Source organism: Macaca nemestrina, chromosome 9 (assembly GCF_043159975.1).
Source record: "Macaca nemestrina isolate mMacNem1 chromosome 9, mMacNem.hap1, whole genome shotgun sequence".
NCBI lineage: Eukaryota > Metazoa > Chordata > Mammalia > Primates > Cercopithecidae > Macaca > Macaca nemestrina.
Genome location: NC_092133.1, coordinates 56,337,477 through 56,363,672, shown reverse-complemented (window position 1 = coordinate 56,363,672; position 26,196 = coordinate 56,337,477). Strand labels below are relative to the sequence as shown.

General features: G+C 38.7%; 1 protein-coding gene and 1 long non-coding RNA gene across 30 annotated transcripts in view; both read left to right on the top strand.

Moving 5' to 3' along the window:
• LOC105466182 (ankyrin 3) overlaps positions 1-26,196 on the top strand; it is a 703,092-nt gene that overhangs the window by 470,614 nt on the left and 206,282 nt on the right. For all 29 annotated transcript variants that reach the window (XM_011715205.3, XM_071069573.1, XM_071069576.1 and 26 more), the window contains one exon: positions 24,439-24,537. In XM_011715205.3, coding sequence (XP_011713507.2) covers positions 24,439-24,537 — 99 coding nt within the window. The remainder of the gene's footprint in view (positions 1-24,438; positions 24,538-26,196) is intronic.
• On the top strand, positions 11-18,885 carry LOC139356238 (uncharacterized). The gene is made up of 2 exons (XR_011607775.1): positions 11-8,520; positions 10,281-18,885. It is a non-coding gene; the product is annotated as an uncharacterized lncRNA (long non-coding RNA).

Here is a 26,196-nt window from a genome sequence, read left to right as displayed (position 1 = left end):
GTAAGAGCACAGCAATGTGTAATGCCTTTAAAGCATTTGAAATCATTTGATACTCTCTTTCCCTAACATGAGAAGGTTGGGACAGATTGCCACCAAGAGTCTTTCCATTCAGTGAAGGCTATGATTTCTACTCATCCTAGTGTATGTTCTTGCTTTTATGTAGGTGTGCCTGTTTCCTAGCAGGAGAGGTAAACCAAGATCAGGAATGCTAGCTGAAATGGATAATAAATAAATATATAAATACATATATAGAAGATGTGATTCAAGGAATCATGGCTGGGGACAACAAATGGTTCCCTAAGTTAAAATTTCTGAAACTCTTAGAAATTGGTCAGATGGCACTCAGTGCTCTAGAGATCAGGGTCTTGACCTTACAATGGGAATGTTCTGGAATATCTGGGTGAGGCCTAAACTACAGAACCCAAATAATGAGACCATCTTTTGCCTTTATCTTCTGTCCCCTACAAACTTTTGTAATGAGTAACACGGTTATGTAACCTGAATAAGCTCATATCCATTGAAGAAAGGGATTACAATGTCATATGGCCCACTGCACAGCAGGTTGTACATCCAAATAGGGTAGCACTGCCCTCAATTTAAAAACTGGTGTTCAGCTACCATCAGAAACACTGTCAGAAGTACAAGTGAAGCTGGAGGCAGGATGAAGTAGTGGCTGAAAGCCTAGACTCTGACTGAGACTCCTTGGGTTCAAATTTTGGCTTTCACTTTTTTCCCTGCGTCTATCAGTTTCCTCATTTATAAGATGAAATAATATGAATTATGAAATTAAATAAACAGTTATAAAATATCATCCTCTCCCTCACTGAGTCACTGTGAAAATTGAAAAAGATAGCATATGTAAATCACTCAGCCAGTGCCTGACGTAGTATCATCACTAACAGCAGCGGTAGTAGTGTATTAGTCTGTTTTCACATTGCTATAAAGAAGTATCTGAGATTGGGTAATTTATAAAGAATAGAGATTCAGTTCGCTCCTGGTTCTGCGGGCTGTACAGGAACCATGATACTGGCCTCAGCTCAGTTCATGGGGAGGCTTCAGGAAACTTAAGAATGACGACAGGAGGCAAAGCAGGGGCAGTCCCATCACATGGCCAGAGCAGGAGCAAGAGAGCAAGAAGACTAGTGCTGCACACTTTTAAATGACCAGGTCTCATGAGAACTCCTTCACTATCATGAGGCCAGCACCAAGCATACGGTGCTAAACCATTCATGAGAAGTCCTTCCCCATGATCCAGTCACCTCCCACCAGGCTGCACCTCCAACATGGGGCACTATGTTTCAACATGAGATTTGGGTGGGGACATACATCTACACTATATCAAGCAGCACTGTTATTTTGAATGTAACATTTGAAGTCTTATTTTTTGCTGAAGCTTCACCTCTTAGAAGAGAAATGGAGCTAGACGAGATAGGGAGATAGTGTATAATGCCAGCACCAGCAGTACAGTGGTAGTTGCATCGGGAGTGAAAATAATATCATTTCTGAAGCCGTTCCTGACTGTAAGATGCCAGGCTATGCATTTTATCTCACATATACTAATATAAGGAAAGTTATAATTTATCCTTATTTTACATTAGAAGAAACCTAGGCTTAGAGATAAGAAGTAGCTGCTTTAGGATCACAGTGCTAGCAGGTTGGAAGAGGCAGGATTTGAGCCCCAAAGCTCTTAACCACTATTCTCTCCCCTAGGTAACATAAGGGGTTTATTTTACTTTTCCTCTTGTAATTCATTAGTTCTATAAAAATTAATAAAGGCTGAGATTGTACTAATAGAAACGCTGTTTCCTACCCTGTTGTCATGGGCTTGCTGAAAGCCTTCATCCGTTTAAATGACTGGAGAGCGTCAGTCAATGTTATTCACAATTTTTCTTACTGCATTAACTACATCCTTGATGTGGCAGATCCAAGTCCTAGGTTGACACTTTGAAGGACAAAGTTAAGCCCTTCTTTAAGTCAAGTATAAACAGGGTGTGTCAATGTTGAAGCTGAAGTTCATTTCAAGATGCATTCTTCTGGTTTTATTTCTGTAATTCACAGCATAATAAAAACCTCATTAAGTGACATCTTCTAATTAGGACATTTAGAAAATTTATGTCAGGGTGGTGTTTGAAGTTTGTCTTTGTGCCTTTGTTCAGAAAATTCCTGATGTTGCTGAAAACAAGAGGATTAGAGAAATGTTTAAGCAATTTAAGAGGACATATTACAGTATTTTCAGACTTTTTCAAGTGATTCTAAAGTGTTCATTTGCATTAAAACAATGACTGTGGTAATTACAAAAGATGCTTATTTATTGATTAAAAATCAGTGGAGACATCAGACCCATGTTGTTAACCTCCCTGAGTTACCATATATGATTTAAAATACTTACACTGTGCTTTTGTTTAAAATATGTTAAAATTCAGACTTTTCACTGATCTAGAAATGCATTTTCCCCAGTCTTTCCTAATTAATGAGGTCTAATAGCATTCTGAGCTGAAGGCTGTGGTGGAATTTGATTTTATTTAATAGGAGGCTTGGGCTGTTGCATATTCCCCAACGAGCTATGCTTCTCTCTGCAGTGGGTGATTAATGACTGGCTTTAGGGTACCTGAGAACTCTTTATAAAGAGCTTAAACTGAGGCAACTGCCAGCTGCCTCAAGCAATCCATTTTAGGTTCCAAATCTGTAGCAATTTTATTATATAATAATCTAGCATCTCCACTTTCATAGTTCAGGGGCTTCTCCCTTCCCAGCTTCCATGGGGTCTTTCTAGGTCATAGTTCTCTCAGGAAGGTAATAGAAATAGCAGGTGAAAGTAAGATGCCCCTGAATGCAGACAGGATCAAATTGTATCCAGTCAGAGCAATAGAGGGAGCATCATTAAGCCTCATTTGCTGAGAATTGGCTGCAAATTGTAACCATAAATCATATGCTTCAGAGCCAGGTTTAGAGAGAGGTATGGACGAGGTGGTTAGAAGTAGATTAAAGAACACCAGCACCCTTTGTCTTGGGGGGCTGCGATTTCTGTTTTCTGCCTGTGACAAAATACAGTAGGGAGTGGAAAATTTAAATCAGTGAAGAAAGAAGTACGGCAGATAAAGTCTTGCAGTTCTTTATAGCACCGTAGACTGAGGGAATGTCCCAGAGAGTGACCACCTGCTAGCAAAGAGAGCTGGGGAAGAGCAAGTATGACAACCCTTCTGGAATCATTTCCTGCATGCAATAGATGTTCATTTCCAAAGCAGATAATAGGCAGAAATAAACGCGATGTGACTGAAGGGAGTACACCATAGAAGGAATTGCTTTCTCTGTTCGTTTGTAGTGCCAACTAATTTATGCAGCAGTAAAGCATGTCCCAGTCAGTGGTGAACGTGTACCCCTGAGTAGCAGTTCTGGTAACTGATTTATAGCATACTTAACGGTTTTAATAACACCTTTCCTTCAATTTTTATTATGATGTCAATTTTGACTTTTGCATTGTAACTTTACTATGTTTATGTAAGATATGCTGTCTGACATCGTCAGTATTTCCTTTTGGATTATCCTTGGAGATCTATTCAGGCTCATGGGTCTGCTGCAGGGAGTTAATGCAGTAGCTGCTGAATGCTGCAATGCAGCGTCAGCATTCTTCATTCTTTGAACTGAGTCTGCTGAGATGGCACTGACACTGTCTGAATTTATGCATGACCCTTGCTCTCTTTGCAAATCATTCTAGCTCTCTTGGGAAAGAGAATGTAACTAAAACATACCAGAGCTACTACTGATTGTCATTCCAGTAAGGAGCATGTGTGCACTAGAGTAACAAAAGGCCAAATTATATTATGTGGATGCCTGCAAAGTTCCCTTTATTGATTGAAGAAGATAGATTAATACTTTGCTGGCTGAATTTTTTCATCAAATATAATGGACCACCTAATCTAATCTTCACTCTTGTCATTGGCCTTTCTCTTGTAAATTATTATTCAACTTCCCGTTTTGAGAAGATAATTGAATAAAGCATTCTTCTATTAGTCTTGCCATTTAGCACTTCTTGTTTTGATCTCTGAAAGGATTAGGGATTTATGTGTTTGGATTCTACACCTCACTTGTTTCCAAAAAGATTTCGGGTGGTTTACAGATTAAAATATACAGATGTGAAGGAGGGGACCAAAAAAGTAAATGTTACCAAGCAGCAGGAATGAGCCAGTAAATACAATGGAAAATAAATATAGGCCTTAAAAGCTTTGATGTATATAGTGGAAAGGGAAGCATAGATAATAGAGTTTTCATTTTTGACAACTGAAATCTTATAGTTACCTATAGAGACAATTTTTGTGTGAAATAACTCAAACATTATTTTTATCATATGAATCCTTAAGAACAGAGAATTATATAGTTATAGCAATATCTTTAATTACTATACTTCAAAAGGCTCAATTCTACTTCCTACTGCCTTTGACTGCTCTATCTCCATCTGTGAAGGCACCTTGCCCAGAGAAGCTGAGAGACTGTGGCCCAGCTACTTAGCTTTATGATGTTCTAGTTGTGTAGGAAAGAACTTGACATGTATGGCACAGATCAATGACTGGTTAACATGTCCATTGGACTACCTTTTTCAAATATTGGGTATTTTATACAAGGTTTTGGTAGGTATTGGACCACATTCAGAATCCTACTAAATCATATAAAAGGTTACTTTATTTAAGATATTTTAATGTTTGAATAAAATGAGAGCAATGTTTTTAGATACTTGAACTACTAAGCCTGTTTGGTGGAAAAATAAAAGTATTAGACTTCTCTTCTGCACTTAGACACTGTTGGTAGGAATATAAATTAGTTCAGCCACAAATTGGAAAGCAGTTTGGAGATTTCTCAAAGAACTTAAACCAAACTACCACTTAACCCAGCAATCCCATTATTGGATATGTATTCAGAAGAAAATAAATTGTCCTACCAAAAAGACGCATATCCACATGCTCACTGAAGCACTATTTATGGTAGCAAAGACACAGAATCAACCTAGGTGCCCATCAACAGTGGCTAGATAAAGAAAATGTGGTACGTATACACTGTGGAGTACCACACAGCCGTGAAAAAGGAACAAAGTCATGTTTTTTGCAGCAACATGGGTGCAGCTGGAGGCCATTATCCTAAGCAAATTAATGCAGGAACAGAAAACCAAGTACCACATGTTCTCATTTATTAGTGGGAGCTAAATGTGGGGTACTCATGGACATAAAGATGACAACCATAGAAACTGGGGACTACTGTTGTGGGGGAGTTGAAAAACTACCTATTGGGTACTATGCTCACAACCTAGGTGATGAGATCTTTTGTACACCAAACTTCAGTGTCATGCAATACACCCACGTAACAAACCTGCACATACACCTCCTGAATATAAAAGTTGAATTTTTTTTTAATAAAAGACTTATGTTCTGTCCAAACCTGAGGCCAACATGGCTTAGCACATACATGAGCAAAACAGTATCCATGGATGAGCATTATCTGGGAATTTCTTTTCTAAATTCAATCCAATTTAGCAATATTTATAGAGCATCTACTATGAGCTGGACCTGAAGGTTCAGACTTGAGTTACCTACTCTACCATTAGTACTTATTACTAATGTGAGAATGCTTAGTACTTTAATAGTCCCTACTCTACCAATTTGTTCAGGCACCAAGGTGCCAAACCATATAATACAATCTTTCTCCTGTAATACTTTCTCCTGTAAGTCCCCAAAGCGTAACTACATCTAGGCTATAATGCTGAACAGGACTTTTCTAAAAACTCAGGAACTGATGAAAGGAGTTGAAAGCAGAAAGGCAAAGCTGAAGGATAGGTCCTCTGTAACAGTGTCCCCAAAGACCTCAGGCTGTGCCCCCTTCCTTGGAGTTCGTCTGGTGACCCCTCCTGAGCCGCCAGAGACTATTGTGTGGCAGGGTCTATCTCATTTCCCCCAAGTGGGAACCCCTTTACCAGATCTCTCCTAGCCAGAGTCCAGGCCTCTCAACCGCCTCTGGGCCCCGGTGAGGAAGGAAACTCTGTTTTCTCTATACCTGGGCTATGTTACTTCAGTAGCCACTAACTTGGGGAACTAGCTATTTAAATACTTTTTTTTTTTTAGTTTTCAAGAGCATTTCAAGTACTCAATAGCTAGTGATTACTGTCTTATTCAATGGCACAGATATATCGCATGTCCATCATCATAGAAAGTTATTTTGAACAAAGCTGTGATACCATCCATCTTAGGCCTTCCTTCCCTTCAATGTCATAATGACCTGAAAATGCAACATTTCCCTCAAGGAAGATGGTTAGTCCCTGACTCCATAGGTGAGCATCACAGCCTGTACTTCTACTCACATTAGGCCTCAAATATAATTTTATTTATCTGCTATTGTCCATTTTACACACTCTGTTTGCTATCTAAGCCCCTGGAAGGTTGAGATGCCCTAGTCATCCTCTGTCTCTAGGTTTTCCTTTGGTCCCCAGGTGCTTACCGTGTGCCTGGCTCTGTGCTAGTGACTTTAACATGAACTTAATTCTCTTAGTCTTTCAGTGGATGATTTGATTTTGCTGCCTGATAGGCTTTTTTCTATCTGCCTTTCTTGACATATTAATAGAGTCAACAAAATGTTCAGCTGCATTTCATTCAGCTAGAAGGCAATGAATGTAAAAACATTAGCAATTCTGCCTGCTACAGAATAAGTGCTCAGTAAATGTCCATTCCCTTCTTTTCTTCTGCAGGCGAGATTTATAGTAATAATGATTTTTTAACTTGTAATTTATTATCCAGCTTCTTTATTAGGCATTTTACACTTATTGACATATAACAATCCTATGAGGGCTAAAGTAAAAATGTAATAAAATATAGCACTCTCCCACATCCTGTTTTTTCACGTCACATGCAGACTTTGAATTCCCCAAGAACAAACCTGTGTCATCTTACATACTTTGGAATACCTGGAGTATAGCCCAGTACCTGGTGCTGGGAAGGATTCAGTATATATTTATTGAATTCAAAAATGAATGAATAAATCACTTCTAGGTCTTTCTGTCCACCACTCCTGATCACCCAGCACCTATGCAAACCTGCTTTCCTCTCCCTAGCCTATCAAAATTCCTGTTACTTCAACTTGAATCTCTCCTGGTCTAGGAGTTGCTTTCCAAACTAAACTCAGATACATTAAGGGAAATGGAAAAATTCACAGGATACTAATAGAATTTTAGACCAGTGCACCAAACCTAAGTGTTGAATGTCAGAGGCAGAGGGACAAGTTTATTTGAGCAGCAAGGAGACTTTGCATTCAGCTCTGTAGATGACCTTGGAAGACAGGCCCAGGCTAATTGGGCTAAGCCTAGTACAAAAGTCTGTTGCCAAGCTTTGTTTAATTAAGAGTGTTTTAAGCAGAGCCCCAGGCTCTGGGCTGTGAAGGCCCAAAATGACCACCAGAAGATGCTAGAAAGGACATCAGCTACTGGAGCATGGAGAAGAGGGGAGCCTGGCTCCAGTAAGAGTATGGCAAACTCCTGATGGCTTTTCAAGGGTGGAGGGCTTTTGGAGACTCTACTTTGGTTTGTGTAGTGATGCATTTGCAAACATATCTTTAAAATACAATTGGCCCTCCATAGTCTTAGATTTCACATCCATGGTTTTAACCAACCATGGATGGAAGATATTTGGGGGGAAAAAAAAACAATAAAAAATAATACAACATAGAATAATAATACAAATTTTAAAACAGTATAATAACAATTTGCATGACTTTTACATTGTATTGGTCATTATAAATCTAGAGATCATTTAAAGTGTACAGAGAGTGTGTGTAGGTTATGTGCAAATGCTGTTTTATATAAGGGACCTGAGCATCCATGGGTTTTGGCATCCTCAGGAGTCTTGTAACCAATCCCCATGGATACCATGGCATGATTGTGTATTTTCCTCTCGTTATACAAATCATGCTTTAAACAAAATACGATAAATCACAAGTGAGAAAATAAAAACCACTTACAGCAGTCATTTTTTTTTTAGCATTTGAATGTTCATCCCAACAGAGACCACACACGCATACATTTCTTTTTTATGGGTACATGTTTTTTAATAGGTTTATCTCCTAGTATAGGCTCAACAGCATTAAAGACAAAGACTTCTTTTCTTTCCTTTAAGGGTTATGTAAACCTCCTGAATGAAAATGGGGATTTGAGAGCCTTAGCAAAGGAATATGAGTTATGGGAAAGTAGCCATGTGTCTATTGCATTAAATATATTCTTGTTGCCATGGTGATATTAACATTTCAGGAGTAACAAAACCAGTAAGTTTTTGTAAGGTGGCAGAATGGAGGAGATGCGTGTTTACATAGATTTGCTCTTATAATTATGCCATGAAATCTCATTTCTGCCTTTTCCTGAATGCCATATCGAAGGAGAATCTCTTGCATACATTTTTTAAAGAAATATTTTTATCTGATATCCACTTATATATTTGAACTTCATTGACATCTTCCTGTGTGGAGTGGGATCTATGTTCCTCACCTGAAGAGGTGCCATTTCTTTTTTTTTTTTAATTTATTTATTATTATTATACTTTAAGTTGTAGGGTACATGTGCATAACGTGCAGGATTGTTACATATGTATACTTGTGCCATGTTGGTGTGCTGCACCCATCAACTCGTCATTTACATCAGGTATAACTCCCAGTGCAATCCCTCCCCCCTCCCCCCTCCCCATGATAGGCCCCGGTGTGTGGTGTTCCCCTTCCTGAGTCCAAGTGATCTCATTGTTCAGTTCCCACCTATGAGTGAGAACATGCGGTGTTTGGTTTTCTGTTCTTGTGATAGTTTGCTAAGAATGATGGTTTCCAGCTGCATCCATGTCCCTACAAAGGACACAAACTCATCCTTTTTTATGGCTGCATAGTATTCCATGGTGTATATGTGCCACATTTTCTTAATCCAATCTGTCACTGATGGACATTTGGGTTGATTCCAAGTCTTTGCTATTGTGAATAGTGCTGCAATAAACATACGTGTGCATGTGTCTTTATAGCAGCATAATTTATAATCCTTTGGGTATATACCCAGTAATGGGATGGCTGGGTCATATGGTACATCTAGTTCTAGATCCTTGAGGAATCGCCATACTGTTTTCCATAATGGTTGAACTAGTTTACAATCCCACCAACAGTGTAAAAGTGTTCCTATTTCTCCACATCCTCTCCAGCACCTGTTGTTTCCTGACTTTTTAATGATCGCCATTCTAACTGGTGTGAGATGGTATCTCATTGTGGTTTTGATTTGCATTTCTTTGATGGCCAGTGATGATGAGCATTTTTTCATGTGTCTGTTGGCTGTATGAATGTCTTCTTTTGAGAAATGTCTGTTCATATCCTTTGCCCACTTTTTGATGGGGTTGTTTGTTTTTTTCTTGTAAATTTGTTTGAGTTCTTTGTAGGTTCTGGATATTAGCCCTTTGTCAGATGAGTAGATTGCAAAAATTTTCTCCCATTCTGTAGGTTGCCTGTTCGCTCTGATGGTAGTTTCTTTTGCTGTGCAGAAGCTCTTTAGTTTAATGAGATCCCATTTGTCAATTTTGGCTTTTGCTGCCGTTGCTTTTGGTGTTTTAGACATGAAGTCTTTGCCCATGCCTATGTCCTGAATGGTACTACCTAGGTTTTCCTCTAGGATTTTTATGGTATTAGGTCTAACATTTAAGTCTCTAATCCATCTTGAATTAATTTTCGTATAAGGAGTAAGGAAAGGATCCAGTTTCAGCTTTCTACTTATGGCTAGCCAATTTTCCCAGCACCATTTATTAAATAGGGAATCCTTTCCCCAGAGAATAAAATACCTAGGAATCCAACTTACAAGGGATGTAAAGGACCTCTTCAAGGAGAACTACAAACCACTGCTCAGTGAAATAAAAGAGGACACAAACAAATGGAAGAACATACCATGCTCATGGATAGGAAGAATCAATATCGTGAAAATGGCCATACTGCCCAAGGTAATTTATAGATTCAATGCCATCCCCATCAAGCTACCAATGAGTTTCTTCACAGAATTGGAAGAAACTGCTTTAAAGTTCATATGGAACCAAAAAAGAGCCCGCATCTCCAAGACAATCCTAAGTCAAAAGAACAAAGCTGGAGGCATCACGCTACCTGACTTCAAACTATACTACAAGGCTACAGTAACCAAAACAGCATGGTACTGGTACCAAAACAGAGATATAGACCAATGGAACAGAACAGAGTCCTCAGAAATAATACCACACATCTACAGCCATCTGATCTTTGAAGAGGTGCCATTTCTAAGTGACAGTGGAGTGAGGGGAGAAACATGTGCTGGAACCCTGGACTCTGGTCTTGGCTGTATCATTGATCGCTGATGTGGTCCAGGGCAAGTCCCTTTATCACCTGGTCTACAGTTATTTTAGCCAAATGAGAGAGACATCAGCCAACCCCAGGCCCTTGCCCTCTGCCCAAGCACCTTGTCTGACAGCAATGGAGGCAGTCTTCAGCTTCCCTCCCCCGTTCACAATAGAGTACGTATGGGACAGTGGTAAAGTAAACCACACTGTCAGACTGCTGAGTCCCACACTGGCCTTGCGGCTTATCCTGGTGCTCTTGGTAAGTTGTTTATGTTTCAGCATAATCATCCATATAATGGGTCCAGTGGATAGAACCTAATGCGTTCTCATTGTGATGATTGAATGAAATAATCCACAGAAATTGCTTAACACAGTGCCTGGCCCACAAGACATGGGCAGGGACTCAAGACATGGTGGTGGTTGTCACTGCTTGCATCCAGGAGGGGATCCTGGCACTGCAAGGCACGTTCCCATGTAAAGCATGATGCAGGTCAGGTCAATGGCACCAAGGTAGCCCTCTAAAGTACACCTAGAAGGGATGTGGCTTCTCAGAATGAATTACATTGTTTGCGGTGGTGGTTGTCAGTATGAGAAAGTCAACCTTTAAAAAACCATTAATTAATGACATTGAGACGATAAGAAAGCCAATCAAATAAATCATAGAAATTGGAAGGTTTTTCACTTTTTTTCTTTGAATATGTGCCCTGACACCTGGAGTGCTGCTCTAGAGTTGTTGCTCTGAGAACATTTTTAAATGACCCTAAAAAATCCTATTTTGAAGTTGTGTGAAATAAAGTTCTATTAAGGTAGGAGTTGGCAAAGCTCACTTTATTCATTTGCACCTTAAAAGAGAATTTATTCATTAGCTGCAGAATTGTTATTTCCCCCATTCAGTGAAAATAACAGCTAGGGGCTGCCATGCCCCAGACTGATCCTCTGCTAAATGTTCCAGCACTTTGTCTACTCTCCTTGTCATCAGACAGTGCATTTGGATCTGCTCAGATGAACCCTGGTCCCCTCCTTGAGCGCTGCAGTTCTTCCATGGCAATGAAAAAAATATTGCTCTTCTTCCTCTGGTGGTTTGAAGAATATACAGAAAGGGCAAAGGGGTACCTAGAGTATAGGGGTTAGGGTTCATAGCACTGAAGGGTTGCACAGGTGTCAGCCCCTTTGGACACAGGCATGATCATTTACTGGCCCTCTTCCAAACTTAAGCAAGAAGTTCTAAGAAAACAAATTCAGATAGAAGATCAGCACGGACCGATAATTAGTAGGAAAAAGTTGCAAAGCCAGGCTGTGATGGAAATATAGAAATGGGGATCAGCTCCAAGAAAAGGAAGCTGAAGCGCAGATGCAGGTGTGAAATGAGACTAGAGATGAATTATGAGAGTCCAGCCCAGTGGGGAAGAGGCTCAGTGAATGCCAGCCTGGGCTGTGGGCACTGGCCTTGATCCTACAGGCAGAGGGAGTTACTTATTGCAGGTCTTTGAGTGGGTAGAATGATGGCAGTAGTGTTTAAGGTGAATTATGACACATATGAAGGGGAAATCAGGAAACTGAAATTACAGGCTGTGGCTGACTCCAGTCACAGAAAGAAAAGAACGGACAGGAGCAGCATGTTGCCCCCAGTATAATGCACTTCTCCTTGCTGATGACCTCTGTGGAGTCTGGCCAAAGCCACTGGTTTTCAATGGAGGAAAAAGGAGCATCATCTGCCTTAAAAGATTTGGAAATTTGTAGAGGAATTTTGGGTTGTCACAGTGGTGGTTGGCATGTAATGAGAGAGGGCCAGGATGACTTAGCCTCCTTCAATGAAGGGGGCAGTCTCACACAAATAATAGTGTCCCAACCAAAAGGCCAGTGATGCGCCCATCAGACATGCGGGATTGAACATCTCTTTACAGCCAAGAAATGGAGCGTGAGATGTCCCAGGATGGGAAGGAAGGGCCCAGAAATCCATGGTTGGTCTGGGATGCTCCTCGGAAAGTGTCTAGCATCCCCCAGCAAAGCACCCTAGAGAGCAGTTGGTCAGAAGACCCTGAGGCTCTGTTCAGCTCCCACTGAAATATGAGGTGGAAAAAACAACACAAAATTCTAACTAATTTAGTTAATAGCTTTCATGTATCATGGGGTGCCAGGTACAGTAGCAAGTATTTTATTTATTATTCATAATAATTTCATGAGGTGTGGATATGATTTCCATTTTACACTAGGAAGCAAGAAGTTCTATAACTTGTACAAAGCCACACAAAGTAGTGGAGCTAATGCTAAGATACAGTAAAGTAAGACAATAAAAACTGTGTAGTTAATAATATTGTAACATCAAAGGCAATGTGTATTTGGGCTTTGACGTAATCCAAGGTCATCACAAGAAAATCAGAATTGACAGCAGCCTCTTGTGTTCCTGTTGGTGATTTGGTCTCTGCCTAGGCCAGGCTTGTGAGATGAACTAAATACATTTTTGAATCCCTAAATAAATGTACTATACCTAAATGTGTTTTGTAAGATGTAAGACATAAAATAAATTCAAGGCTATATTAAGGGATTATCAACACTGTCCCAGCCTGGGAGACGGAGTGAGACTCTGTCTCAAAAAAGACCCAGTCACCTGTAACATCTAATCATGCAAAGGTGGAAGACAATTTGTAATTAAGGGAGGAGATCCAAGATCAGCTTTCATCCTAGTCTTTCTCCTCCTCTGGCAACTCCTGGGATTGTGTGTATTGGCTGAGGGTGTGCGTGGGGAGAAGCAGGTGTGGGAATCTTTAAACATGGTGTGCCTTTCCCCTAAATCACTTGAGAACCAAAGGAAGACCTGGCAGTGCCTTATGTGAATTGTTGATGAGCTATCTCTATTAATTCAAAGGGATCCCTCTGACAGGATTAACAATAAACAGCCTCATACTATCCTTAAAAGAAAATAAGGCTTTTGAGTTATTTAGAGCAGAACAGATCCCAACACTCAGAGCCTGACTTCACAACAAACAGCAAACATCCAAGCATTTGCTGCTGCTTCCTGGGAAGGCCAGCACTGTCAGGTGTCTGATCAAATGGGATTAGTTGGTGTCTCTGAGAGGAGTGAGGTTAAGGAAATGTCACTGGCGTCAGTATCTTCGGTGTCAGTCTCAGCAAATCCACTATGGACTTAATCTCCTTATCCAGAAAGCATACAGAGAAAAGTTGGTGTAGAATAAGCAAACAGTTAGCAAAACTGGAAAAGAGAAAAGGACTTTGTCTAAAAAGACTTATTTCATTTAATTAAAGTCTCATGAAGAAAGAGGAAAAAAACAAAAAAAACTTACTGACAATGGTAGTCATCTTTTTTTTCTTTTTCTTTCTTTCTTTTTTTTTTTTTTTTTTTTTTTTTTTTTTTTGAGATAGGATTTCTCTCTGTCACCCAGGCTGGAGTGCAGTGGCACAATCTCAGCTCACTGCAAGCCCCGCCTCCCAGGGTCAAGCAATTCTCGTGCCTCAGCCTCCCAAGTTGCTGGGATGAGAGGCACACACCACTGTGCCTGGCAATTTTTCTATTTTTAGTAGAGATAGGGTTTCTCCATGTTGGCCAGGCTGGTCTTGAACTCTTGACTTCAAGTAATCCTCTGCCTCGGCCTCCCAAAGTGCTGTAATTTCAGGCGTGAGCCACCATGCCGGGCCTAGTGGTCATCTTAATAATGATCACTATGGTATGAAGGAAGTTTCTGAGTTTATTTTATACTTGTGTCACTAATAATAGGTCATCTAAGTCAAATTTTTAAAAAGAAATGTCCTGCATATAGTGTCCTAGGAAGGTTAGAGTGTTTTCTTATCAGTCTATTCAAATACTAGAAATTTTCTTGAGTATATCCTTGAAATCTCAAATCCTTATCATTGGAAGTTATCATTGTTTGCATATGTTTTCTGAGATTCTTAAGGAATTTAAAAACTATGCGTCCTCATGAAAAGAAATAAAGTACTGATGAGTACTACAATATGGATGAACCTTGAAAACATGCCAAGTGAAAGAAGCCAGTCACACAAGATTACACATTATATAATCTCATTTTTATGAAAGGTCCTGAATGGGCAAATCCATAGAGACAGCGAGGAGGTTAGTAGTTAACAAGGGCTTGGGAGACAGAGAAATGGGAAGTGACCACCTAATGGTATGGGATTCTTTTTTGAAAATGATGAAAATGTGCTAGAATTAGATACCGCTGCTGATTGCGGATCCTTGTGAATAGACTAAAAAAATCACTGAATTGTACACTTTAAAATGGTGAAAATTATGATATGTCAATCTTAATAATGCCATTGTAAAAATAAACCATTAGAGAAAACTTTCAGTGGAAGATAACAAAAACTTACAGAAAAAATATCTTTTCATACTCTTAAGAAAATTAAAGGGAACAGAAATTCAGTTCTCTAATTTTCTACATTGTATCAAAACCTATATGACTGTTAAATAGAATTTATCAAACATTTATTGATTACCTGTTCTGTACTGGACAGTTAGCAGATGCAACCTCTTCCCTTAGAGGCTAAAAGAGTTTTCAAAAGATACATATTTATAGGGTGAACAAGGATGATAGTAACCTTTGTTTCCATGTATTTCCTGTGCTTTCTCTGTGAACTTATTCACTAATCATTGTTCCGTTTCTGTATATACTAGAAATAATGCTAAAGTATAAGAGAATAGAATTAGAAAACATAAAAATCTTAAAATGTATGGTTTTAAATGTAAATCACACACTGAAATCTTGATCTTCAATTCGTTACGCCACTTTGACTAACTTATTTTTTAATCGTAATAGTAACTTGTCACAAAAATTATGACAAGTGGTAAGAAGTAGCAGAAGATACTGGATTCCATCTCAACTTTAATTATTTTAGAATTTGTCATCAATGGGAACATGTCAAGGAATGAAACTAAAAAGCTATATAAGTTAATCTTTCGTTATCTACAAGAGTTTGAGTGATATCATCCACTTAACTCTTCCCTTAATGATAACCTCTCCCAGACATTTTTAAAGAAAAGAAGAGACATGGAGGGTTGAGGGAGACACCAGTAATTCACATTCATCCTTTACATATTTAAATGAAAAGTTTCCCATTTATCACAAGTAATATAGAAAATGGCCCTGATTTCACTTTGGGCAGTTGCAGACATGCTCCTGTTTTGGTGATTATTGCATGAAATGAATTTGGGTGGGTTTTTCAGAAACACTGAGAAAGAAGAAATAAGCAAGCAATTCCACCATTTCCCAGCAAAGGCAGTTGTTTTTTCAGGTCCCTGACATCAATAGTACCCATATATTTCTCTCATATTCTATCACATATATCATGTTATAAACCACATATGTCTGTCATTTTAAATCAGCTCTAGCTTGGCCTGAGCTTCCCATTCCTCTCAGCTGCTCCTGACCCCAGCATAGCTCACAGACACAGCCTGTTCTGAGCTGATTCTCCTCTAAGACCTTTTGCATCCCTCGTAAGATCCACCTGATTTAGTACCTTATAGTTCAAGGCTTACTTTAGATCGCTGTGTCTTTCCACCCAAATTATTTTATAATATCTTTGTGAGATGCAGTCATTTCATACATTTCTAAATGTCTGTATAATAAGTAATAAAAATAATATAACACCTAATAGTTATAGTGTTTACTAAATGCCAAGCACCATTCTTAAGACTCTACACTTATTAACTCATTTATCCTCATCACAGTCTATTGTCTTAGTCCATTTTTTGTTGCTATAACAGAATACCACAGACTGAGTAATTTATAAAGAAAAAACTTCTTGTAGTTCTGGAGGCTGGGAAGTCCAAGGCGGAGGGGCTGCATCTAGTGAGGGTCTTGTTAAGATGGTGGAGGACATCATATGGTGAGAACAAGAGTATGCATGTCCAGCTCAGGTCTTTCTCCTCTTCTTGTAAAGCCAACAGTCCCATTGTGGAGTCTGTACCCTGATGATCTTATCTAATCATTAATCCCTGCCAAGGACCCTCCCTACCTACAAATTCCATCAACATATGAATTTGGGGATTAAGTTTCTAACATATAAAATTAGGGGGGGCATATTCAAACCATAACAACTATGATATGAGTAAGTACTATTATTAGTCTAATTTTACAGATAAGAAATCTGTGATACAGAGAATTTAAGTAAACATACCTAAGGTTAATTAGCTAGTATGGGGCAGGCCTGGAATTTGAACCTAAGCAATCTAGCTCTTAACCACTGTCCTGCTCTGCCACAATGCAACCTTCCTCTCTTAGCATACTCTTAGGTGCTCCAGAAATGTTTTAATAGTAAGACATCAGTAAATGTTAGTATGCTACGAAGTATGGTGATGGCATGAACTGGTCTAGCGAAAAAAATATGAACTTTGGATCAGACAACTGATGGCAGCTTTGTGACCTTTGGCAAGGTATTTTGATTTTTAGAGTCTTCAAAAAATCAAATTTTTCAGATTTTTAAAGATTTCCTCATCTGTAAAATAAAGAAAAACATTCGATAGTACTTCTTTGTAGGGTTTTTGTGTATATTAAGTGAAACAAAAGATGTGAAATACCTGTGAATTTCCTTCTTTTAACACAAATTATCTCATGTCTCCTCTTGACACCCCTGTGATGGAGGCAGTGGAGGCATTGTGCCCACTGCACAGATGAGGAAATAAGTTCATTAAGGATAAGGCACTTTCTCAGTATTGGCTCTCATGAAAGTGGATGTGGAAGGGTGAGAGTGGGGCCTTGTCTTCTCATTCCCAATGAAATGTCTTCCCACTAGACATATGCTAAGGACGGGACTGAAATAAATTTATAACCAGGATAGAATTTCTCTCCCCACCCAATTCATTATTAAAATTTTTTGGTACATTTCTAAGCCAGTTTTATAGTTTAGGAAGTCCTGTAAAAAGTCATCTTTATTTTTGGAGTTAGATGATCTTTTAAGAGTTATTCTAAAATAGATGAGCTAATGTAACATACAGTACACATACATTACTGTAGAGCAGTATGATGAACTTGTAAAGGAATATATTGGATTTTTACAAATCCTAAGCGATCTTCGTTTGTTCTGGGTGATTTGCTTCTCTTTTTCCTAAAAGTAGAAGGCAAAACCTATTCTAAATTGGAATTTTATCCCCTAACTTCAGTGGTAGGGGGTTTCAAGGAGTATAGGTTACAGACAAAATACCTTATCTGAAAATCAAGATGGAAGGACATCCGCATAGAAGAAACTGAATAAACTACAAAAGAAAAAAGGGCTAGAGATGGTATTATACGTAAGAACAAAAATCCACACATTAGAGGATATAGCAGTGATCCATGTTGTTTTCTTAGGCACTTAATTAATTTATTGGCCTAGAAATTTGAGAGAAGTAAACTTGCTATGTACTGTAATTTTGCTCAGTCAAATTTCTGAATATTTACCCAGGTCTCATTAATGCTTTATATAAATGTATGTATAGCCGATTCCCTTAGTTGTTCATAAAATGTATCTGTGTATATATGTGATCCCCTTTTTGTCTTTGTCCACCATTTTTCAAAAAGGATTAAGGAGAAGTAAATACTAGAGAAAAAAAAAAGCTGTTGGTTAATCATATGTATACTTAAGTTTTTTAGAGTGAATAAGTATCACCTTGAATCATTTGATGGAAAAGTTAAGTTAAATAAGATGCTATTGTGCTGGTGATGAAAATAGTGGTTTATAAATAAGCCCAAAGAGTTTAGTGAAATGGAAGGGGTAGTACCTGGGAGTTGGGAAACCTGGGGTCTTGGCCAAGCACCAAGTTCTGTAACTCCATGTAAATCACTTAGTCTGCTCTCTGGTTTCTTCCTTACCTGTAATATAGGGGATTAGACTGAATGAACTCGGAGGTCTTTCAGAAACTTCCCAAATGCTAATGTATTCTATAACATTTTGAATGAACAAGAAAAAATTTATTTGGTACAAGCGCAAACATTCTATTAAGAAACGAATATATACAAAATTACAATAGTATTTACTTTTTTGTTTGCACTAAATCAGGTCAAATTCAAAACTCCAGGTTGAATTTGTTTTTATCCAAATGTTAATTCATGCTTCTTCTCACAAAGTGCAAATAGATCTTTAACACTAGCCATTAAAAATTAGTCATATTTTTAGGTGCAGGATATCCTCAGGTTTACCAGGTTCCTTCAAAGTTTACGTATTAGAGAAGTTAATGGCTAAGTTAAACCTCTCTGGGGCATTCAGATTATAGAATGTAAGGCATGAGAGTTGAAACAGATGGTGGTAGTGGGCTGCAAATTAGGCAATATTAAAGTACAGCCATTTTTCTACTGTACAAATGTACATGGTAGAAATTTTTTAGAAAAGCATGAAGAAGCAAAAAGTCATCTATAATCTCATTACTGAAAGAAATTGTTAACATTTGGATTAATATCTCACGAGGCGTGGTGGCTCATGCCTGTAATCCCAGCATGTTGAAAAGCCAAGGTGGACAATCACTTGAGGTCGGAAGTTCAAGACCAGCCTGGCCAACATGATGAAACCTCGTCTCTACTAAAAATACAAATATCATTTGGGCATGGTGGCAGGCACCTGTAATCCCAGCTACTTGGGAGGCTGAGGTGGCAGAATCACTTGAACCTGGGAGACAGAGGTTGCAATGAGCCGAGATCACGCCACTGCACTCCAGCCTGGGCAACAGAGCAAGACCCTGTCTCAAAAAAAAAAATTGGCCTGGTTTGGTGGTTCACCCCTATAATCCCAGCACTTTGGGAGGCCAAGGTGGGTGGATCACCTGAGGTCGGGAGTTTGAGACCAGCCTGACCAACATGGAGAAACCTTATCTCTACTAAAAATACAAAATTAGCTGGGTGTGATGGCAAATGCCTGTAATTCCAGCTACTAGGGAGGCTGAGGCAGGAGAATTGCTTGAACACGGGAGGCAGAGGTTGTGGTGAGCTGAGATCATGCCATTGCACTCCAGCCTGGGCAGCAAGAGCGAAACTCCATCTCAAAAAAAAAAAAAAAGAAAAAAAACATATATATATATATGTATATGTATTCACACACACATATATATATTTGGATCAGTGTATTTTAGAATGCATATATATTTATGTATAATAATTGCTCTTATTTGTCATAGTTTGATATCTTTAATAATATATCCATGTTTTCCATGTCATTAAATTATCACAGTATACCTTCAAATATGGTATGAGCCTGACAACAGTATAGTTCCAATTCCTCCTTTTCATCTATGTGTGATTGTGGTCAAACAAGTTACTTTTGCATATATTAGAAACCCCATGATTCATTGTTTTTGTCTTTACTTTGGACCATCCGTTGTCTCTTTTATTTGCCTTCATTTTTTGCCATTTCCAGAGCCCTTCATTTCTTGGTGCAGGTCTAAGTTTCTGTTTACTATCATATTCCTACTGTCTGAAGAACTTTGAACATTTTATGTATTCTAGGTCTGCTGATGATGAATTCTCTTAGCTTTTGTTTATCTTAAAAAGTCTTTATTACTCCTTGAATTTTTTAAAGGTATTTTCATTTGGTGTAGAATTCTTATTTGACAGTCAGTATTTAAAGATGTCACTTCTTTTTTTCTGGATTGCATAATTTCTCATGAGGAGTCCATTCTACTTGTTATCTTTGTTCTCTGTGTGAGGTGTGTCTTTTCTCCTCGGGCCACCATCAAGATTTTCCCTTTATATTTCATTTTTGGCAATTTGACTGTTGTGTCTAGTTGGTCAGTTTGTTTATTGTTTATCTTGCTTGGTATCTCCTGAGCTTCCTGGGTTTGTATTTTTCTGCCTTTCATTACTCCAAGAAAATTCTTGACCATTCATTACCTCTTCAAATTTGTCTTCTGTACCATTCTGTCTCTTCTTATACAGCTCTCATTAGCTGTTTTGTATCATCCCACAATTCTTGGAGGCTCTGTACTTTCTTTTCCACTCCTTTTTCTCCTTCATGTTTTTATTTTAAATAACTTAAATTGACATATCTTTGAGTTCAATGGATCTTGCCTCAACTGTGTGAAGTCTACTGAGGAGCCCAAAAAAGGAATTCACTCCGATACTGCAATTTTTCCATTTGACTCTTTGCTAAAAATCCCATGCCTTTGCTGCAGTTCCCTATCTTTTCATGCATGTTGTTCCTACTAGATAGAACACTGGATATTGTGTGTAGAAGGGGAGAGATTGAGTTAAATAATATTTTGGCCTGGAACTGAGCATACTCATACTTTTTTTCTGTGCTGCAAATGTGAGAGGTGGAGCCTGTTTAGGCAGGAGTTGAGCTGAGTTTACATTTTGTTTCAGGCTTCAGATTCCTCTAGTGGAATCTTGCCTTCTGCTTAGGGTGGAGGCTGGGGCATCAGAGAATTTTGCTTAGTGTTAGTGCTCCACCCTGAGCTTTCTCTGCACACCTGCAGCACAGAGGAGGTCCCCCCACACTCCTGCCTTACCTCAGCAGTTGACTACTCTTGCTTGTTACTCTGTGCTAGGCTGGTGCTAGGGGTCGGGGGTCTTTCATGTAGGCTCAGACTCAGTCTTTAGGGTGTGTGCCTGGGTTCAAGGCTGGATCTTTCTCCACATTCCTGCCCTTTCCACCACAGCAGCCAAACTCTGTCCTAATGTATGGTTACAGATTTGAAGGCTCTTTATATAAACTGCCAAATTGCATTCTAGCAAGAATGTACAAATTTACGTTTCACCAGCAGCAAACGAGGATCTCTTAGGCAGGCCTTCTAGCTCTAACATCACTGAGTTTCTTTGATATGTTGGGATTGCATAATTCTGTTGCTTGCTTAGACAGTGGAAATGCAACACACAGCCTTACTCATAGTAGGGCATAATGCATTTTTATTGGTTAGCTGAGGAATCAAAATACGAGTAGTCCATTGTGTGGCCCTGAGGTACCACTTTCATTTTGATTTGTTTCTACTTCACAGGCACATCCACGATGTGACTCAGGAATAAAAGGTGTTTGCATTTTATTGGCAGCTGCATTTGACAGAGATGAGAAGCTAGGGTTTTTAAACAGAGGTCTTCGGAACCCTGCCTGAAAATACCACAGCCTGAGGGTCTGGAAGCCCGAATTCTAATCCCGATTCTGCCTCTAATTAGCTGTTTCCTAATCTGCACATTACCAGTTCTGTGCCCCACTTTCTTTATCCCATGGGGTTAATGATATTTATCCTATTTCAGTGGATTGTTGTGAGGGTAAAATGAAATTACAACACTGTTTAAGTGCTGTAGAATATAAAGTATTTCTCTAGGAAGGGCCGGAGAGGTGGAGAAAATGTGAGAATTAGAAACTCAAGACACCTTTTAGTCATCTCCACATCCACAGTATGAGAGAGTGCGTAAATATGGAATAGAGTGAAATTAGAAATAGATTTCTTCCTCTCACTAAACCTAGCCTGTTCGTGTAAAGTTTAAGTAAGTCTTTCTCAACCAGTGAGGTCATAGTTTTAAAGGGAAATGGCATGCCAGCCCTTACGCATGCCAGGAAGTGATGAGGGCTTCATGTCACGTCCCACTTGGGGCTCAGTGAGCTCTCCTATTGGTTGGTGTTTCCCTTATTCCCAATCTGACCCTCCACCTGCCGTCTCAGCTCTAGAATTCATCCACTGTGCCGCTTGAGTCACTAGAGCAGCACACACTTGTACTCAGAAAACAGAGAAAAGCAAGCAGATCTCAAAGTTGTCATGAAATTTATTTCCTTCTGCCAGCTTTCACTCACAACAGATAGTCCTCCACACCAAAAAAGACCACAGAGTGCACAATGGCACAGCCTATAGTTTCAGTTCCTCTTTTGTAACCTGTTATACACAGTTGAAAGCTGTGCAGCTGCAAGCTGGTAGGCCTAGAGCAGGGGTCAGCAAACCACTGCCTACAGGGCAAATCCAGCCCACTGCCTGTTTTCGTAAGTAAAGTTTTAGGAACACAACCGCTCCCATTTCTTTACATATTGCATGTGCCTGTGGCTGCTTTTATGCCACAATGGCAGAGTTCAGTAGATACAAGAGACTGTATGGCCTGCAAAACAGAATATATTTGTCATCTGGCCCTTTGCAGAAAAAGTTTACCTACACCCTGGGGAACAGCAATATTAGTCTGTTTCCTTTCCACCAGCATTACTAAGAGAAATTTGTTTTCCTCAGGTCTCTTTCTTCTTTCATTTAAGATTTATATTTTAGCATCTAAGAATAGTGAGCAAAGAGAACATGCAACCTTTCCATCTGTGGAAAGGTTGTAAACCTAACCCTAACCCTACAACCATTAAAAGCATTTAACTAGAAAAGTTTATGTAAAATACAGGGAGAAAAGGACATGTTAACTCCCCATGAAGACTCAATCAGTCAAATCCAGGCTGTGGAAAAGTCTACACAATAAATTACCCAGTTTCTTCAATACATAAATGAACGCAGCGGGGAAAAAGGTGGGATAGAGGAGCTGTGGAGATTAAGAAAGACTTAAAGGACTTTCAACCTAGTGCAATATGTCGACCTTCCAACTTGAGCAGACTCATGGAGATAGCTGGAGATAATGGGAGGATTTGAACATGGAGGCGGTCTTGAGTGCCATAAAGGAATTATTTTTACTTTCTTCGTTATGATAATGGTATTGTAATTTTTTGAGATGTCCTTATCTGTTAGAGATAAATTGCAGTATTTATGGGTAAAATAACATGATGCCAAGATTTTTCTTTCTCCTCTTCCTAAACTCCTTCAGGATAAAAAAGGAAAAAAAAAAAAAAACCGTAGGGAGCATAAAAGAAACAATATTGGCAAAAGGTTGGTGTTTACTGAACCAGGGTAAGGAGCACTTGAAATTCATTATGGTTTTTTGCCCAAACTTTGTGTATGTTGGAATTTTTCATTATTGTGGTTTTTAAAATCATGCATTCAAAAGTTTAAGTGTTGAAGAGTTGAATCCTGGTTCTGCCAATTGTTTCTGCATGTGTAAAATGGGGATTGCAATTCAGATTATATACGATATTATGAGGATTGTGAGAATTAAATGAGATAGTAAAGAGTTTAGCACAGTCCCTGACATGTAGGAAGTGATCAATACTTGATAGTTACTATATTGTTTCTGTTATCAACTTATAAATCAATAATCCCTGTGAGCCTAGTTCATTTATGATGTAATTGATTCTTTGTGAACAACAGAACTTAAACTCATATTGCTGCTACACAAGAATAAGCCACGCATGGGGGTGCACACCTGTAGTTCCAGCTACTCTGGGAAGCTGAGGCAAGAGGATCATTTGAGCTCAGGAATTTGAGACCAGCCTAAGCAACATAGCGAGACTCTGTCACTTAAAAAGAAAAAAAAATAAAATAAAACAAGAAATCAGGGAATTGTTTTCAATGTGTGCATATGTTTCCTTGACAGTCTGGAAACAATCATAGTGCCTGTAAGATGCTTGGAGAGAAGAATAACTATGGTAGCCTTCCACTGAAATCAAGGAGAACACAATTAGAATTTCAGATAACCCTAACAATCTGGCTATTCTTCAAATATTTGTCAGATAAGAATTACAGTTTTCATGAGACTGCTAGCAAATGCCTGTAAACACATTTAAACACCATGGACATGGGAAGTCACGTGACTATGTATAGAAGTAACAGATTTTCCAGTTTGAGTTCCTATTGTCTCTCCTTGACAACCTGATGCTCCCAACGGAACCTGGGAAAGGCTCCAAGTCATATGACACTCCTTTAAATTCAGTCTGTACTGACTTAATTAGCCTGTTAGTCAACCACTCACTAGCCAGTATGTATCACTCACATTTATAGAAAAATACATTGACTTAAAAATGCAGGCTTTTTGAGCAAAAAAAAAAAACAACCATCAGTCACCTCAAGTGACTGAAATAAATTAACTTGGACCCTGCCTCACAGATTCCCTTACAATTCATCCTTTTTAAAGTTGCCTTCTGAAGAAAATTCCTGTCAGAAGTGTTAGGAAGCACACTGTTCATAAAGGATGTTTAGAAAAGAAGAGGGGAAAATGGGGATATGTTGGGGAAAGTTTAGAAGGGAACATTTTGTTGAAACCAAAAATATCAAATCTGTACTTTTTTTTCCTCTTCTTCTCAGAATGACATCACTCCTTTACATGTTGCATCAAAAAGAGGAAATGCAAATATGGTAAAACTACTGCTCGATCGAGGAGCTAAAATCGATGCCAAAACCAGGGTAAGTGTGCAACTTATGTACCTGCTTCTACTTACATTCAGGAAGTAGGAACACTTTTCCTAATACCTTCGCACTGATACAACATGAGCTTTATTTTTTGTTCTGTTTGTTATAGTCTCTTGGAAAATGATTGCTACTTTTATTCTTTTTAAAATGGGATGGCCATCCATCTATATTTGTAAATACTTAATTCACAGTTAAATGGTACCTGGCTTTAAAAGGTCTAGAGTTTTTGTTGCATTTAATTTTCAAGACACTGTAAGCTAAGCTATTTGGTCAGTTTGATACTAAAACTGCAAGTTATTCTATTTAAAAACAAATCTGTCTACCCTTGTGCACTGCTGGTAGAAATGTAAAATGATGTGACTGCTATGGAAAACAGTGTGGAGCTTCCTCAAAAAAAATTAAAAATAGAGCTACCATATGATCCAGCAATCTCACTTCTGGGTATATGTCCAAAATAATTGAAAGCAGGATCTCAAAATATTTGCATAACCACATTCATACAGCAATAGGCAAGAGGTAAAAGCAGCCCAAATGTTCATGGACAGATGAATGAATTTTAAAATGTGGTATATACATACAATGGAATATTATTCAGCCCTTAAAAAAGAAGGAAATCTTGTTGCATGATACAGCATTGATGAACCTTGAGGACATTATGCTGAGTGAAATATGCCAGTCACAAAAGGACAAATACTGTATGATTCCACTTATGGGAGACATCTAGAGTAGTGAAAATCATGGAAAAAAAGTAGTATGGTGGTTGGCAGGGACTAGGGGTAGAGGAAATAGTTATTTGATAGGTATAGAGTTTTAGTTTTGCAAGATGAAAAAGTTCTAGAGATCTGTTACACAACAATGTGAATGTGGTTAACACTGAAGCGTCCACTTATGGATTGTGAGGGTAAATTTTATGTTGTAGGTATTTTACCACAATTAATAAATTTTTAAAGGCTGGGCCCAGTGGCTTACAACTATAATCCCAGCACTTGCAGAGGCCAAGGCAGGAGGATCACTTGAGTCCAGGAGTTTGGGACCAGCCTGGGCAGCACAGCAAAACCTTCATCTCTACCGATAAAAGAGAACAAAATTAACTGGTAGTGGTGGCATGCACCTATAGTCTTGGCTATACAACAGGCTGAGACAGGAGGATTGCTTGAGCCCAGGAGTTCAAGGCTACAGTAGGCTTTCATCACACCTCAGCAACAAAATGAGACCCTGTCTCTAAAACAAAACAAAATGACATTTTTTTAAATTAAAAAATTATAAAAACCCACAAATATGTCGAATCTAGGTGTTTATGGCATGTTGCTTATTTGGTGTGATGCACTGTGGTTAGGGGAAAGAACCGAGACTTATAATCTGATTTGAATCCAAATTCTAAACTTAGCTAGCTGACTTAGCTAGGCTATTTAACTTTACTGATTTCACTTTCTCTATCTGAAAATAAAGAAAACTAATGGCCACCTTGTAGGGTTATTGCGATGATCAAGGTAATGTTTGCAAACTGTGCTGGCATAAAGTAGGCCAGAAATAAATTCTAGCCACTGCTAGTATATCTCAGAGCTCCAGTTAGTATTAAACTTCTAGACACAGGTTTTCTTATTCAGTATTTCTTGTGCAGGAAGCGATCTAATCAAAAGATGGTCTCAGCAC